Consider the following 17,790-nt stretch of genomic DNA (forward strand, 5'->3'; position numbering starts at 1 on the left):
TGCCCCAACGGCCATCGTCTCTACGAGCTATGTGCCCCGCCCACTGCCACTTGATTTTAGCAATTCTGCGAGCTATGTCGGTTACTTTGGTTCTCCTACGGATCTCCTCATTTCTGATTCGATCACGCAGGGAAACTCCGAGCATAGCCCGCTCCATCGCCCTTTGGGTGACCTTGAGCCTTCTTATGAGGCCCATAGTAAGCGACCACGTTTCGGATCCATATGTCAACACTGGCAACACACACTGCTCGAAGACTTTCGTCTTGAGACACTGCGGTATTTCGGACATGAGTATATGGCGAAGCTTCCCGAACGCTGCCCATCCGAGTTGGATTCGACGATTGACCTCTTTCTCGAAGTTGGACCTACCTAACTGGACTGTTTGTCCCAGGTATACATAATTGTCGACAACTTCGAGTGTAGAGTCTCCAACCTTCAGAGGAGTGGGTGCAACACGGACATTAGACATGATTTTTGTCTTGTCCATGTTCATTCTGAGGCCCACTTGTTGAGAGGCTCTACTGAGGCCATCGAGCATTGTGCCTAGATCCTCCAAGGTCTCAGCCATGACTACGATATCGTCCGCGAATCGAAGGTGGGTGATGTACTCGCCGTTGATATTTATGCCACTTAAAGTAGCCAAAAAGTTCGCAACACGTCAAGGTTGTGTTGTCAACTTTTTGTCCACTTTAAATGTCAGGAACTATTTGTCGCTGACGTATGTATTTAAAACGGGCTCCCATTACTATTGTGCCGCTAGCAAATGAATCAATAATAAATAAAAATAGTGTAATAGAAATAAAAATAGTATAAAACCAACTCAAGTAAATAATTAACTACTTTCTGAATTATAATGTTATTGACAGCTGTGTTGTCTACTCCCTAGATACTGATTTGTTTCATACAAAATTGCTACATTGAGTCTGGTGTTCTCTTATGGAAAATTATTATGCTGCCGGGCTGAAATGCACGCCACTATAAAACCTTATCGACGATTTTAGACGACAAATGTATGGGCTTATCGTGCAAATTCGATAAAAGTTTATCGTGCCGCGCATCCTAGGCCTACAGAACGTACCTGGTATAGTGCGCTTGGCCCGGGTCGCCGTAGCCCAAAACGATATCGTGTAGCCATTCGGGTACCACGCATTCAGTGTTCATGAGCTCTCTGATTGTCTCGAGCACTGCCTTGAAGTTGTTCTCCTTTGGTTTACGCCTCATCACAATGTTGAACGTTTCGTACACGTCCTGTAGAAATAAAATGTAAATATTTCTTCAGCCAGTAAGGCCTAGTTTTTTTCCACCAAGTCGAAGTGGAGCGGGATGTCTTTCGAATAACCAATCAGATTTAATTCATTATTATCTCATACAGGGAGTTTGGTAGGTTAGACAAACTTCGTGGGTGTATAAGTAAGGTCATTTTGACAATACTAATTCGCCGATTAAAGAATAGAAAAGGAGAAGAAGTATGTACAGTAGAAATGATAGCAAACATTAAGTTTAAAATTTTCGCTAGGAATTCACAATTTTCTTAACATTCCTTTTTATAAGAATCTCCCTTTCCGAAAACATAAAAAAATGAAATCGATAGTCGTTCTCAACCAAGTTAAACAGGGTTTTTCTATACTTAAGATAATTGTGAGCCAAAGAAACTTAGCGGCGCACTGTAGCAGACGAGGCGAAGAAAATCAGCAAGACATGGAGAGAAATCAACCGCAAAGCTCAAGACTGAACGCGATGGAGGACTGTTGTGGACGCCCTCTGCCCTTTCTAGGGCACATTGAATTTTAAGTCAAGTTATTTAGATATTACTTTTCTACAAACCTCATTGCCTTTGCTGGCTCTGTCCAAATCCAGCCTATACTGATTGGGGTCTAGGAGTAACCGGAACGTTCTGGTGTCTCCTTCCAACTCCGGTTTCGGTTCAGGGCCCTCCTCTATGACCCTCCCAGAAGCGTCCAGCATACCCTCGACCTCGCATCCCCTCACGTACACTATGCCAGCTTGGTCCACCATGCTCTTTCTGTAGTCGTATTTGGTGCCTGTCAAGATAAAGTTTTCTTTTGTATTATATTACACGTATAAAAGCAGTATTTACCACTCTTAGAAATAACAGGTTATCTTTATAAACACGACGGACATTATCATTGGTATTATGTAATTAGTAATAGCACAGTAATAGTGATAATTTGAAACAAAATAGTGTAGTTTAATATGTAGAGCTTAATACTTTCGCTAACTGTACTTCATTGAATCATTCTATCATTGAATTTTTCCAAAGCCATATTTCTTTAGTGGTTAGTACATTTGTCATCAGTATGGGTTTCGAGGCTTTACGGAATTTATTAGGCTGTAAATAATTGTCCGCTAGACGACACCGTCCGTATAAGAAACGTTGGTTATGCCATAATTCAATACTTGAAACGTTAATAAAGTGGTCACAACACAAATCATGGAATGGTTTAGACTTCTAATCACCCTTGCGAGTTGATACCGGAATATTGATTAGTTGATTAAATTAACCGCCTCTGTGGTATTGGGATAAAACAGTCTCAGACTGGGTTCGATTCACAGTGGGGATGGGCAAAAATCTGACCGGTTTGGTTGAGTCGCTAACCACAACCATCATATCTAAGTCTGTCGTCATAAAAATAACATAAACAGCATTGTTGTATTGCGCGGTAGCTGGAGATAAGATAGACAGATCCTCTGTGGTTTTCAATGACTTTCTATCAGTTGAGATGCAGGCCAAAAACTTTTAACTGGTGATTAATAAAAAACATACTTATTTTCGCCCCAGACTGTGGCTCGCTCTGTTTGAGCAAGTGATGACTGGCTGCCGTAAACACATACATGCGCCGCCGCCACGGGTTATTAAAAAATAAATAAAAAAACATACCTATCCCCTGACTGGGTCTGACTGTGATCAGGAAGCATACGTCGTGTTTTCTGAGGCTTTCCCACTCGTGCTTGATTTCGTTCCTGACGCTTAAAGTGACGGATACATCAGCTCTCACGCGCGAAGGTGCCTTTTCCCCTATGTTCGGCTTGGCCACTTCCACCACTGCGAAACTCTTGACAGGGTGGGCCATCCGGGCCCAGCCACCGAAGTATACGCTCCCATCTTCAGAACGCCTGTAAAGGGTAATTTAATTTTATAATTTAAGTTTAAAAGATGATCTTAATTCAAGTAAATCTCAATTACATATTTAAACCTGTAATAGCAGTGTTAACAACCTTTATAAAACACAACAAAGGCTTGAATTTGAGCCTGAGTTTCAATGAGTTTTGATAGGATAATAAGGAAGTAGATATTCATCCTTACCATGGAGCTAATCTGTAGACAGCATCTTCTATGTCTTGGCGAATTTCGTCTGAAAGAACAAAATTAATATTAGTCGACATAGTAGTTGAGCGATTTTGCAATAAAAATACTTATATGAATTAATATTATATCCAGGATTTTAGGGATCATCATGGTTTATGCCAAATCGAATTATTAATTACATTATGACCATATTAAGTTTATATTCAATTATTCCTTATTATTTCCCGTTTGTATTTTTAGGGTTCTTTTAATTATATTTTACTTTAAGGCTATTTTCCGCAGGAAAACTAAAATGGCCGACATAGCCCGCAGAATTGCTAAAATTGGTAGTTGGTAGTTGGCGGGGCCTATAGATCGTAGAACTATTCTCGAGTGGCGGCCACGGACCGGAAGACGTACTGTGGGCAGGCCCCGTACTAGGTGGACCGATGATCTGGTAAAGGTCGCGGGAGTACCTGGATGCGGGCAGCGCAAGACCGGTCGTTACCAGGCGAAATCTTTGGGGGAGGTTTTTGTCCAAGCAGTGGACGACATTTGCTGAAACGAACGAAGCTGCTATTTTGGAAAAAAAAACTGACTTTACTGTACTTACATGTGCTCTCCAATCGGAACAGGTTGAAGTTCCTCAGCAGATAGTCGTGCAGCGTCAAGAACTGCAGGTTCAATTTCGGCAGCGCGAGGCAGTTCTCGCCGCTGTATATCTCTGTAGGAACCACGTTCTCGTCCCATATCACGTCCTCCGTGGGATACAAGGGCATAGAGTTCAGCTCCTCCAGTTGGGATATACGACGCTCGTGGCGCGATATCTACACAATATTTGTACAATTAGGGGTTGCACTATCTTACTTTAACTTTATGAAACGTCAAATTCTGCCAAAATCCATACAAAAACACCGGTTATGGTTATAATTACTGTTAAAGTAAGGTGAAGGTTAAAGTAAGGTCGTGCAATTCTGCCTTAGTGTGCATGGAATTACAAATAACTCGCAAGTTATGCACAAATAAAAATAATAATCATTTATATAAAAATATAAGGTCTATGTATTGCCAGTTTCTCTTCAATATTCATCAATGTATAATTCCACGGTATTATTAGTATTTCGTAATTTGTCATTCCTGAAAAACGAGTTACTCAACTTTCTGAAAAATGAACTTAAAAAACGGCAATTTCTAAGGCTTGATTTTATCAAGATGAGTCAGCTGTGACTGTGTAAGTTGTGATAAATCAGAGATGCTTCATTGTCTTTATACAACAATTAATCACTTTTTCTTAGTAAAAGTAATTTTTGTGTTACCAGTAATTCCTTAAGGAAATCCTTGTCTAGGCGATGCCACGCCGCCTCCGCCTCCTTGCCTTCTGCGGGCACCAGATTCAGGTATGTGGCGATGGCACGTAGTGCTTTTTCACTGCAAAATATGGTTCAATACAATATAAGGGTTTTTAGGTTAATTTATGAGATATAAATGACGATTTCATTTGTGAATGACATACAAGCTATTAAGTTCTTCAAGTATATTAAGGAGATTATCTAAATAAGGTCATCATCGTATGTTAGAAGACCAAATGACGCGCTAAACCAGGGGTTCCCAAAGTTAGTTTTTCTACTGCCCACTTTGAGAATAAATTATTTTTTTGGGTCTCTTACCGCCCTCTTTAGGCCTGCAGAACCTACAAGGAGGCCTTATCGCCCACTTTGGAAAAGGCTGCGTTAAACGATATTAGGAACTCAAGTAAACGGAATAAGCTAATCGTTGGAATTCTCAACTAATTCTCTATGGGATGAGCGGGAATGGTGGTACATCATACTATTTTTTTCTGCCGGACCCGAACGACTAATACGTGTTCAAGCCAAATAATTAAGATGAATTTAAATAATTAAACTAATCATAACAAACAGGCCTGACTTTCTCGGTGAATGAACTGGACAACATACCTAAGATTCCCAAAATGCTTTTGTAAGGACTCCCTGGTATCGACGCTAGCGACATTGGCCAGAGCAAATAGTCGCAAGTCTGGAAACTTCGCGAATGCAGCTTTCTGGGAATAAATAAAATACCAAGGTTATTATTCCGCTGGATGCAGGCCGCTGACAACCGGGCTGTGGAAATCATTGGGGGAGGTTTGTGTTCAGCATTGGACGTCCTGTGGCTGAAATGATGATGATGATAATGCTACTGTTACTACTGTTGTTACTAAACACTACTTTAAATACTACTTTATGTTGTTACTTATTTTATTTGTAATGCTTTAAATACTTGCATCAAATAAATACTTTTCTTTCTTTCTTTTTTTCTTTCTTTACTCACCTGAAGCGACGTGATCCGTGAGTAGTGCTGCAGCTTCATATCACGGTCAGACATGGGATCGCCCGTCTCATCCGAAATTTCAAATCGAGCGTAGAACTTCAGCATTTGAAGAAGCTGAAACAAGACATCATTGTTAAATTTAAAAAAAACAAGCTTTAAGAACAAAATAAAATGTAAATTCTATATGTACCTATACGTTACGAAGCCGCACCGCGGTTAGCAGATAAAAAAGTCACTAAATTCAATCTATAAAAAAATATATAAAAACAATGGACTTATCAAAATGATAAGTAATATTAAAATTAAAACCAAAATTCAAAAAATTCTCTCCGGCGGGGAATCGAACCCCGGTCTCCCGCGTGACAGGCGGGGATACTGACCACTATACTACCGAAGACTTGCTAGCGACGGCGAAATTACGGGATTTTTGTTACTACAATGTATAAAGTTAAATCTTCAATCACGATGTGGTCTTAAAGGATTGAAGACTTGAAGACCATTAGAAACTTTTTTTCAATGTTCTAACTATGTATTGTGTTGTTTTATTATTTTCATTTCATTGTATGTATTTTAATATATTTTTATCTAACTCTACAGTGCTGCCATCTGTGACTGGTTTGTCTGACTGAACGGCTAGTAAAGTTTGGTTCTCGCAAGAAACGAACCAAATAGAATAATCGTTGCATTAACACCATCTAGCGGTGTACGGTTACATTATAATACACTACAGTTCACAATTCAAAGCGAAAAAAGCTTGATTTAACCAATTTAACACTGGAGAAAGTAAAAAAAGCTTTTAACACAGTTAATTACATTTTACGTTAAAATGTAGGTCAATTGTTTAACATAGATTAATTTGAATTATTTTTATTTCATAAAAAAATTAAAATGTAACTAATAAAGACTTGTTTTATTTTATTTTAATGTTTTATTAGGTGAAATTACTTTTTGACCATTTACAATAAACGTAAAAAAATCGGTATCTCCATACTTAGTCATGCATGAGTTTTATGTAAACTACTTAGCCAGATAAAATGACGTCAACGACGATATTTACCAGATTTATCAGAGTAAATATATTTTTAAGGTATGTTATAAAGAACGTAACTAAATACTTTAATTACTCATGCTTGTGCTTATTTATATTTTACACGTAATTTCATAGCAGATTTTAGTGTTTTCTGTAGTTTTATTAAAGTTACATAATTTAACAAAGAAACAAGTTAAAGCTTGATATACTGTCATAAATAACTGTGTCTTTCTTGCGTTCTATTAAAATAGGAATATTTAAAAAAATTAAATATGCATAGCGCAAGCGGAGGTAGGTGGTACATATTCACGCTGCACGCATTACCTGCCATTCCAGCATAATAAGTAAAATCAATTAGTTTAAGAGCCAAGGTAGATAAATATGCGTTAACATAATAAGTATGTATTTATTTAAAGTGAACAGTTAACTATTTGTAAAAAGAGAACAACGTGTATCGTTTCTATACTTAGCCTAAGGACTAAATTTTTTTTTTATGTAAGCTAAATTCAAATTGTTTATTTGCATACTATGTTTGGTGTGGTTTACTTTTGTACATTTATTTATCCATTTCGAGTACTAACTAACAGTTTTTCTTTTGGATATGCAAACTCTATAAACTTTTTATGTTGTTTTCCGCACCACACACAAGACAGTAGATTTGTTAGCACAACAAATAATTTGAATCGGGCACAAACAATAAGATATGTCAACCGACTTACAATCAATAGATATAATCGTTTGGTAAAATTTATGCATTCCCATTTCCCACGCATCTGCTGTTTTTTTGATTTATGCAGCCAAATAATGAACATTTCTCCGCGAATTGAGCGCGTCTACATTATGACAAGTTTCACCGTGCAACCGGCTCCCGGACTATGCGTAGATCCCCCCACGTTCGGTGCGCGCGAGTCAGTTTGTATTGTCCGAACCGACACAGGGGACACGCGCATCCTCGTAAATTCCTACCGTGTTGATAATACTAATGGAGTGATAAATAATTAATTAATTTGATTATATTCTGTGGATATACAGCCTTAATTTGCGCCTGGAAGTTTATAAATTGGAGGTTGATTTAGTGTTTTTTCAGAAAAATGAAGGTAAGTTTATAAAAATGCTTAATTACACAAGCCTATTAGGGAACGGCGCCCTAATTAGACTTCTTTTGTTTTTAACTAGGGTTGCCCATATAAACATAAATAGTTTTAGCGCCAGCAGTAACACTTATAAATACTTATTATAATCTATCAGATAGATTTAAAAAAATAAATATTTTAGCTTCATAATCTTAACATTACTTTAATATTTAACCCAGTTTAATTAAGGCGGATATGATTTAGTGCAATAAAATTAATTAAGACCCTGATGAAAATTTACCCAGACCATCTACCCCCATATTCCAAAATGAGTTTTTATGTGCGGGTAAGATTTAAAGCTAAGGATGAGTTTCATCACCTTAACTTTAACCGTAACTGTAACTCCGGTGTTTTTCTATGAAATTTGACAAATTTTGACGTTTGTTATAGTTAATGTAAGATGGTGCAAGTTGCAACTCAGGGTAAGAAGTTAAATTAATCTAATTTTACGCAAAAAACAAGTTTCAGTTCGGGGAAATGACCTGAAAAATAATATCAATGCCAAAACAAAGGCCAAACAGAGCAATGCAGTGCAATGACCGCGTTGACAAATAATTTAATGACTGGATTGGTTTTATTTTTATAGTAAGGCAGGTGTATCTTGCAGAATATAAAAAGCACATAATTTCTCCTATGGTAGAGAAAGGTTTTTTTAGAAATTTTTAGACCTAATAACGATGATTGTAGGTTTAGGTTAACGATATTTCGTTATTTAGTCAAACTGGTCTCTCAATAGAAAATATTTAAAGGGCGTCTTCAAAAGTCGTCTTGTTGTCTTTTTCAGTTGTTAAATAAATGAACAAAACTATGGTGCTCAATTCAAATTAATATTTTGCCATTGATTAAAATATTTTATCTACATACCTACATTGTTGTGTTATTATAATCGGAAATATGTCATGTCCGGAAGTAAAATACAGAAAAAAACAGATAAAAACCTGCGTGGGTATATTATTATGTTGAAAAATGTAGACAAAATTATCTATTTCAGCACCACTAGATTTTAACTTTGTAAATGCGATGATAAAACTTAGAGAACTAAAGAAAACCATAAAAGCTAGGTTTATGGGCATGTAAAATGCAAATGGTCAATGTTAGTCAGTATCGTAAGGTAGGTAAATGAATGAAAGAAGTTTATATTACATATATGCTAGGTATACCTAGCGCTAGATTAGCCTTCCTTATAAAAAGGAAACATGTGTATTTTTGTGTTTGTTATAGAAAAAGCTCCAAAACTACTGGACCAATTTGAAAAATTGTTTTACCATTAGAATCCATTTTTTTTGTGATGAACATAGGCATATTTTCATTTTGTTTTAATTGATATGTTTTTTTACTAAATTACCTATAATAGTAGTAGAGCTACCCGTGTGAAGTCGGGCGGGGCGCAAGTAACAAATATGTTATTATTGAAGTTTGCACAAACGCTAGTGTTTTGGGAACATCTTGTGGTCATCGTTATCACCAACACACGATAAGCAGTTACGCACATTTAAATTAATCATCAAAACTCAAAAACAAGAACCGCGAATAAAAACATAACTAATTGTATTGGTCATAATTAACACATTACACTTGATTAATTACTAGGCTAAATTATCATATTTCAGAGATAACACTTGTGGGTGTATTTGTTTGAACTGCTAAACGTTATAATTACAACTCGACATATTATCATGATAAAAGCATTTGAAGTTATTTTAGGAATGTTAATTTGGAATGCTTAATAATTGTAAATTGGATATTGGGCGTTTAATGGTTCGAATGTAGGCTAGAGCTTATGGTCTACTAGGGTCTAGCAAATTAGATTATCCTAAAGGAACATCTTTGTATTTCAAAACATAATGCAAATCATATTTTCATAATTTCATCGTAATTTCCGTAATATTTACTTACATTGTGGACTTTTTATCACGTTATTTATTACATATTCAATTACGTATATGCTTCTTACGAACCACTCATCACATATCATAAGTGGCCAATACATATTTTCACTGATTCACATGTAATATCGCGTGACCGATCTGTGGACATGCCTACTTATGTATATGTATAATGATGCCTATTTATGTATACATATAGTGATATATGAAAGTGTATTTTTTGTCCCTTAGATGATTTGTGCGGACCATGCTAAAGCGAGAGTGTGGCTTATCAAGCGTTACATTACGAGTAACGACCGAGAGAATTATTAAGGCTGAGTTGCACCACTTTACTTTAACCCTAACTATAACCATAACAGGTTTGGCAGTCTTTTGGCGTTTGTTAAAGTTAAAGTAAGACGGTGCAACCCAGCCTATGTGTAATGTGTATGTAATAATAACTTAAGATAGTCAAATTAATTGCGCAATATTATAAACATTAAGATAGCCAAGCTGCTACTAGGCGGTCTTTTATGACTAAAACTTATACACCACTTTTTTTTTCTTTTTTTGTCTGTCTTTTGTTTTGTACTAACTAATTTGTTTTGATCTGGCAATAAATATTTTCATTTTCATTCACTTAGGAGTTATGTAGGTTTGGTCTACATTTGAGCAATAAATAATGCATCAAACGAATCGCTTCTGTAATATACGAACTGGATATACCTAGTCAATTATTTTTTAAAAATCAAGAGAAAGTAGGTTATTTTGAGGAGGGATCTACGAAACGCACATTATCACTTGTCAGTGTCATAGTAGCTCCCTGATAAGTGTTATCATCTCCCCATTATTTGTGCAAGCAGTGAACATCAAATAAAATATACCCATTTTTTCGTAAAAAAAAACAGGTACTTATCATAATATGAAACGAAAGGAAATAGACGATAGACGAAGCAAATGACAGCGCTATAATAATATTTACTTTCACATCATTATTATATTTAGTTACAGTTGAAAAACAGAGGATACGTATATAAATATCCATCACTAGATTACACCAGTCTTGGTAAATAAGTTTCTTCACAAATAAAATTATTTAAATCTACAAAAGTCGAGTAGGTATCAGTTGAAGTCACTGTCGCATAATAATTAGGCTAGTTAATTAACAACTGACAAAAAGAAAACAAAGATTATCATATTAGTATTAGTCACATTTCGAGACAAACACGCATGTTTGGGAATTCATAGAATCGCTTTACGCACAACACGGCGCGTGTGGACTTGTGTGCAAAACAAACAAGCTGTGGTCCCTTTTTGACAGATTATTCCACTTTGTTCACCTAGGTGATATCACCAGGGTGAATAAACTGGATTTTTTAGTGTCCTCATTTCACCTCGGAACCATTTCACCCATCTCGATTTTAAGCGGTCGCATTTGTTCACCTAGGAATTAATTCACTCAGGTAAACAGATGCGAAGATCTGGGTGAATTAATTCCTAGGTAAACAAAGGCGACCGCTTTAGTCGAATTAATTCACCTGGGTGATATCACCTGGTTGCCATGAAATGGTTCCAAGGAGAAATGAGGACACTAAAAATTCAACTTTCTTCACCCAGGGGAACAAAGTGGAATAATCCTTTTTGACAGGTCCACAGTAAAACACGGCAACCCACGTTTTATCTTTGAATAAAGCTTGTTGCAACATTATATTAGTAGAATACGCAATAGATGCAAACTATAGTCCCACACAGAACTGCCTACCTACTGATTTTATATCCGGCGACTTTTCTAAAAGTGTGTCAATTAGGTCGGCAGTGGCACAAAAGCGCGCACGAACTATTGATATGAAATCACAAATTTTAATAGTCAGCATTTTTAAACTATCAATAAATGGAAAGTCCATTAAAAAGAGAAATTGTTTGTTTGAAGGGAAGAGGCTCCGAAACTACTGGACTGATTTGAAGTAAGCCCGTTGAATTGAGGCAGTATCCAAAGAGCAGCCGGTAAACAAGTTATTATTCAAGTCAGTGATATCTTTAGACTTTGTGAAAGACGCAAATTAAATCCGCACACAGAAAACGAAAAAATAAAGGCCACTTCGGAAGAGCCAACTAAATATAGCAAATAACAGTTATTTGTGCGTTTGCCGCGCGCCGCGAAACGGGCCTGTCCAGTATACAGGTTCGAATATTCCATGAACTAATTCCATAAGAAATCTATCAAAAAAGTAGTTATACCTAACTGCCGAAGTTTTATAACAGGTTAATGAGATTTTAGTACAAAAATATGTGATCTTGCACTAACTTACACCACATTTATTTTATCAATTCTTTCTTTCATAATATTAGTTGAGATTTAGCTCACACTGAATTATTATTATGTCTACATAATAGGTACCGAGCCAAGAGATAAGAACATAACAACTTGAACGAGAAAAGATAACTAATGCACTTTGGTTGTAGTTGGTATAAAAATTCTTAGTTAAAAGATCAACAAAAGATTTTTTGTAACCATAAAAGTATTTAAGTTATGATAAAATACAGCTGTTTTAAAAACGTGCTTTTCAAGTGATAAAAAATTTGAGTCTGTATATAAACAGAACGAAACATTTACATAGGTACACTCAGTATTACATAATTTTACATGAACATACACTTAGTAATAAAATATAAATAAATAAATAAGTAATCAATAAATTACATATTATTGTAATATAATCAATAACAAAGTACCTACCTAACCCCAGCCTGATAAATGAATCCTTTTGACCCAACCTCGTAACTTTGACCTAGGCCTCGAGACTAACAAAATTAGCCCCTTTACATATCGTTAGCCATTTGATTGTTATCTGACCTATATTTCGAGGCACGAAGATGTGACACTGAATTATAATCGATCCATTAGGCAGTATATCGATTTGATTAACGATTTACGTTGCATTTATCTGCCCAAGACTTGTACAGTTCCGAGAACTGTTTGCCTATTGATCGCGAAATGCAAATATGTGTAGCTTAGGGAAACCCCATGATTCTCATTCATTCGGAAAATCTTCTTTGAATAAAAAGTTGACTTCAATTAAATAAAACCTCATCTCACAAAAAACGCGACTAATTGCAAACTCGCCAGAACGATTATTTCGTAATCATAATAGTTAAATAAACAAGTTTCGAAGTCAATATACTATGATAAATCATTCGACCCTATAGACACAGGACGTAGGAGTTCAACAAACGCATCATATCGCGTCGAAATGAGAATGTTATGAATTTTAGTGCAACGCGCAATCAGTTTGTGCCGCTAAAATTAACTTTTTGAACTGATGTAATTATGCAATTGTTACATTATGGGTCTAAGTTTTAGACATTTAGCTTAAGCATGCTCAATCTATACTCAAGTGTGAACTTTTCATATTAAATTAAGTAAGTAGAGAATGAGCACGCGCAAACTAAGAATCTCAATTCAGAAGCCGGCCTTTGTTTAATTTAGACAGCCGCATAATCTGATGGTCCGACAACAATACCTGTGGCGGTTTTGGGCATGTTAGTTAAGCTACTTTTTGTACAGGTCTATCACAAAAACATGTTTTTCAAACGATTGGGTTTGGTTCTCGCTTAGGTGTAGATTCATTCCCCTTATGTACAAGGATAATGTTGAATGCAAAGGCTAACCGGTTTAATTGTAATAAACGTGAAACAGTTTACTTCATTCGTACCTAGGTAGGTATGTGAAGCTGCAAACAAATAGTTGATATAAAACAAAATATACTAGTTCGTTTTATTGATAAAAATGAGTCTGTTCGCCATATGGATAACGCATTGTCACGTTGCACGTGTCGTCGGAAGAAGTGTTTGCAAAAATTAATTTAAATATGAATGTCAAAATTTACCCGTGTTACTATCCACTTGTTCAAATATTTCTTGAAATACTTATTTCATTATCCACTTGAAAAATTCTCGAGATATCAGGGCGGGTACTTGTAATATCAGTTCATGGTACGTTTGCTTTCGATTTTGATCATTAATCATAGTGTTCTATTTTGGTATACTTAATAGGCTCGCTCGATACTTAGCCCATACACTCTTTTACTCTGGTATCAAATTCCAACCGCACATAAACCAATAAAAAAATTCAGTTTGTCTATGTTCCAAATCTAAGAATTAAAGAAACTGAAATACTAATAATGTAAAGAAGAAAGATTTGTTTTTTTTTATATTTTTGTATTGAATAGGCTCCGAAACTACTAGATCGATTTTAAAAATTCTACATTATTTCTGATGAGTATAGGCAATACGAAGTTCGCCGAAAAATATAGAATAATAATTTATTAATTAACAGAGTACCTATTTGACAACGAAATTAACAGTCAAATCTTTTCTGTTTCAGCAAGAAGTCCTATGTCTCGTACTACTTGGCTGCGGACTTGCGCTGGCAGCAAATCCTTGCTGTCCCGATGGCATGAACCTGGACCGACTTACCCGTCGCTGTGGCCGCTTCAACATGACGTCACTACCCAACTTGGACTGTCCTGAAGGAAAACTTCTGCTGCGGGACATAGTGCTGCATGGAGACAAAGTGACTACTATGGATGCACCAGAGTTCGTTATTGTGGAAGATCCTACACAGTAAGTTATACTAGGTTATACTAAAAGCAATTAAACTTTACTATTATTCAACAATTCACGATGTTTCTCGCAATTTTAAATAGCATTTAACATTGATGTTGTTTTTATACATAATAATTAATGCATCATATTTAATTAATTATAATTGTAAAACGAGTAAACTTAGCACTGTAAATCACTCTGGCACGACGGAAACAGTAATTATGTTATGTATTATGGAGGGAGAAAAAATAGTTAATGAATTTTCGGCTGAAAAAATACTATTAATATTCAGTTTGTTGGGTATCTTAAATACTACATAGGTAGGTATACGCAATTTTTCCTTTCAGCCCAGACTTTAGTCCTTTAAATTACCTCCTCTTCTCTTATTATAATTGTTTTAGAATGAAACCCCCGTAAGCACCCTCGTGTCTACATAAAGCCATAATTTTCTAGCGGCCGCCCGCGACTTCGTACGCGTAGATCCCGTTTTACCCCCTTAGGGGTGGAGTTGCGTAAAATCCGTTCTTAGCGGATGTCTACACCCTAGGAACGTACCTGCCCAAGTTTGTAGGTTTCGGAGATTTCGTGATGAGTGAGTCAGTGACATTTCGATTTATTAAAATTAAAAGTATGATTTGTCTTTTTCAGATACTGCACAAGTTATATGATAAGAAACGCAAGCAGGCCAGAATTGGGGATGATGCCGGTAGCTTTGGCGTGCTTCCAGAAGGATACGTGGACCAATAACTTGGAGACCAGCGGCATTCTTACATTGGTATCTGTATTCTTTCTGGTGGCGACCATTGCGGTTTACAGCTACCTTCCGCAAATGAGGTTAGTGTTACATACCTATTACCTAATCAGTAATTTGTAACAAAACATCTCAAAAATACGTAAAACGTTGACCCCAAGCGGTCGAATAACATCGCGTAACAATTGATTTATATTGTGTCTCAATTGGGCTTAAAGGGATAATTAACTTTTATTTTGATTTTCAGGGATCTCCAAGGAATGTGCTATTTATGCACATGCATCAGTATGGCGCTAGGATTCTTATCTCTCGGGATGCTTCAACTTAATCCTGGATTCAGAAACGAAATATGCACAGTAACAGGTATGGCTTCATATTTATAATACAGACTAATAATAAGAATACGAACTTTTGACGCCTGAAAAATTGCAGAAGCCATCTACATATTTTGATACTTTTCATATAAAGATATTATTACCTTACGTAATTTCGTTAGTGCTTTGGTCACTTACGCATTTTTCCAACGATCGAAATCTATAAAATCTGTGGCCAATAATAATATTATAATTTTGTTTCAGGATTCCTGGTTTATGCCTGGATGATTGCTACATTTTTCTGGATGAACGTTATTTGTATAAACACCTACCGGACTGTCATGTAAGAAAAATAATATATTTAACAAAAAATCTGTTACTAATTAGGGCATATAGGCAGTTTAGGCAGGCATGCTATTCCATAGGTAGAAATTTTAAGAGTATCATGCGAAAAATTAACTCAAAAGTAAAAACTTGTTCACAAGATGAAGAGCAGAATTAATTGTGAACGAGTCAGTGCTTACAGATTGTGGTTACATGATCTTTTGCAATATGTATGCTCTTTGAAAATGCCCTTTCTAACTAAGATTTTGTTACAGAGATGCAGCATATTTGCAAAAGACGGAAAAGAAGCAGTTCTTCTCGTACAGCTGCTACGCTTGGGGCTTTACCATGCTGTTCCTCATCGTGGCCCTCATCACAAACTTCTCGGAAGGAAACCACTGGAAGCCTGGCTTCGGCGATGGCAACTGCTGGTTCAATGGACGCACGGAGACCTGGATCTTTTTCTACGGACCTATTGCTATCCTGGTCACCAGCAATGTCGTTCTTTTTGGATTGTCCTCATACAATTTATGGCAACAGACGAAGAAATACGAAGTGAATAAGCTTAACAACCTGAGGCACAGGTAGGGCACTAAATATTTTATTAGAAGTATCTTGTTGTTCCGAATATTGCGATCTTTTTTGTTGAATGGTATTTAAATTTTCTCCAATTAATCAAAGCTTAGTATTTGTACTTAAATATATTATAACTCATTTGTATTTCACTTACAGGTTTTTGTTGTCTCTGAAACTGTTCCTGGTCATGGGCATTTCCTGGATATTTGAGATCGCAAGTTTCGCTCACGGAGAGGCGCATATCATTTGGTAAGCATCATCCTTTTACCGGTCGTTCCATGACATACCTTCTCTGGTCATAATGAATCATCGAATTTAACAATTTATTTCTTCTTTCTTCCAGGAAAATAATGGACACCTTCAACTGTCTACAAGGCGTGATCATATTCCTTCTCCTGGTGCTGTTCAGGAGACGCGCGATCCGCGGTTTGGCCAGCGAGAACTTCTGTGTGTTTATCACTCGTCCCCTCGCAGAGAAACTGAGTCCTCACGATGATGAAGATGATCAGCACATATTAGGGGACGAGACTGTGGAGGTTAGGCTAAACTAGATATAAAGACCTAGTGATAAGATGAGGTGAACGCACACCGGTCGCGCCAAAAGAATGTTCTTTCTTTGCTGTTAAATTATCGGGTGATTTGCCCAATGTCATTAGTGTGTAACGAACGAACCTTTGAACAGCGAATTCGGTTGAGCAAAAGGGATGTGTGAATTGTAATGATCTTTTATAAGTTACGAACTGTAACGCTCCAGTGCACTCTACTAAACGCTTCTCATTTAATGAATTGATTTGATTGCATGAAATTGAACCAAGTCTGGTACTGTAATTGTATTCTAGAAGTAATTTTATATTTTTAATTATTTGCAGGCAATATGAATCTCGAAGAATTGGATTTCATATCTACTTATATTATTGTTAGCTATCGGGAGTTGTTTATTACTTAGGTCATGATTTACATGTAGGTAATTTAAAAATTGATAAAGCATTCTGATCGTTTTGTTGTAACACTGTGGATAGGTCATGCATGATACTGATAGTGCAGTTTTGTATTCAAGATTTGTGCCATATTAATTACATTATTTGTGGTATGAAGAGTAAGTATGATTGAAATGCAATTTATTTTATTTATAGGTACTTTTTGTTATTGAAATATAACAAACATTTAGAGGAATAAGAAACTCAATTCTCGTAATGTCATAATAAGTATAATAAAATTTAATTTTAATTACTTAATTCAACTACTTAGTATATAAATTAGCATTTACCAATGTAAATACTAAGTTAAAAATCTATGTAATATGTTTTTTAATAAATTATTTTGTTCCTATTAAAAACCAATGTTACGCCAAATGCATGAGAAATATGAAATAAATATATATTTTTTGTTTCAATTTAAAAGTTATTTTATTTTTACACAGATTTATTTAAATTAATTGTCGGCCGTTTGGTGTAGTGGTTCAGAACGGACTACTATGCCGAGAGGTCCCGGGTTCGATTCCTAGCCGGGCAGAAATTGAAATGATGAATTTTAATTTCTGTGACGAGTCTGGGTGAA

General features: G+C 36.0%; 2 protein-coding genes and 1 non-coding gene across 4 annotated transcripts in view; 1 reads left to right on the top strand and 2 right to left on the bottom strand.

The window, feature by feature from the left end:
• The window catches only part of LOC135080871 (RNA helicase aquarius), a 57,405-nt gene that overhangs the window by 22,224 nt on the left and 17,391 nt on the right, over positions 1-17,790 (bottom strand). Inside the window, exons 7-14 of the mRNA XM_063975599.1 lie at positions 5,636-5,749; positions 5,263-5,366; positions 4,624-4,735; positions 3,921-4,134; positions 3,326-3,374; positions 2,900-3,135; positions 1,825-2,042; positions 1,079-1,248 (exon numbers count right to left, since the gene is read on the bottom strand). Of these exons, the coding sequence (XP_063831669.1) occupies positions 1,079-1,248; positions 1,825-2,042; positions 2,900-3,135; positions 3,326-3,374; positions 3,921-4,134; positions 4,624-4,735; positions 5,263-5,366; positions 5,636-5,749 (1,217 nt within the window). The remainder of the gene's footprint in view (positions 1-1,078; positions 1,249-1,824; positions 2,043-2,899; positions 3,136-3,325; positions 3,375-3,920; positions 4,135-4,623; positions 4,736-5,262; positions 5,367-5,635; positions 5,750-17,790) is intronic.
• Trnad-guc (transfer RNA aspartic acid (anticodon GUC)) lies at positions 5,961-6,032 on the bottom strand. Its single transcript has one exon. It is a non-coding gene; the product is annotated as a tRNA-Asp (tRNA).
• LOC135080627 (probable G-protein coupled receptor Mth-like 3) lies at positions 7,566-17,633 on the top strand. 2 transcript variants are annotated; one of them, XM_063975313.1, is made up of 9 exons: positions 7,566-7,762; positions 14,048-14,286; positions 14,917-15,102; positions 15,267-15,382; positions 15,598-15,676; positions 15,933-16,241; positions 16,390-16,482; positions 16,577-16,769; positions 17,103-17,633. In XM_063975313.1, the coding sequence occupies exons 1-9, from the start codon at positions 7,757-7,759 to the stop codon at positions 17,109-17,111; spliced, it is 1,230 nt and encodes a 409-aa protein (XP_063831383.1). In that variant the 5' UTR covers positions 7,566-7,756; the 3' UTR covers positions 17,112-17,633. The 2 variants fall into 2 exon arrangements, with proteins under 2 accessions (XP_063831383.1, XP_063831382.1); XM_063975312.1 differs by having other exon boundaries at positions 7,567-7,762; positions 16,577-17,633.

The sequence above is a fragment of the Ostrinia nubilalis genome, chromosome 18 (genome assembly GCF_963855985.1).
Source record: "Ostrinia nubilalis chromosome 18, ilOstNubi1.1, whole genome shotgun sequence".
Taxonomy (NCBI): Eukaryota; Metazoa; Arthropoda; class Insecta; order Lepidoptera; family Crambidae; genus Ostrinia; species Ostrinia nubilalis.

Coding starts and splice junctions, on each gene's coding strand:
- LOC135080627 (XM_063975312.1), top strand. Junction 14,287..14,916: donor ATTGTGGAAGATCCTACACA/GTAAGTTATACT, acceptor TGTCTTTTTCAG/ATACTGCACAAGTTATATGA. Junction 15,383..15,597: donor CGAAATATGCACAGTAACAG/GTATGGCTTCAT, acceptor ATTTTGTTTCAG/GATTCCTGGTTTATGCCTGG.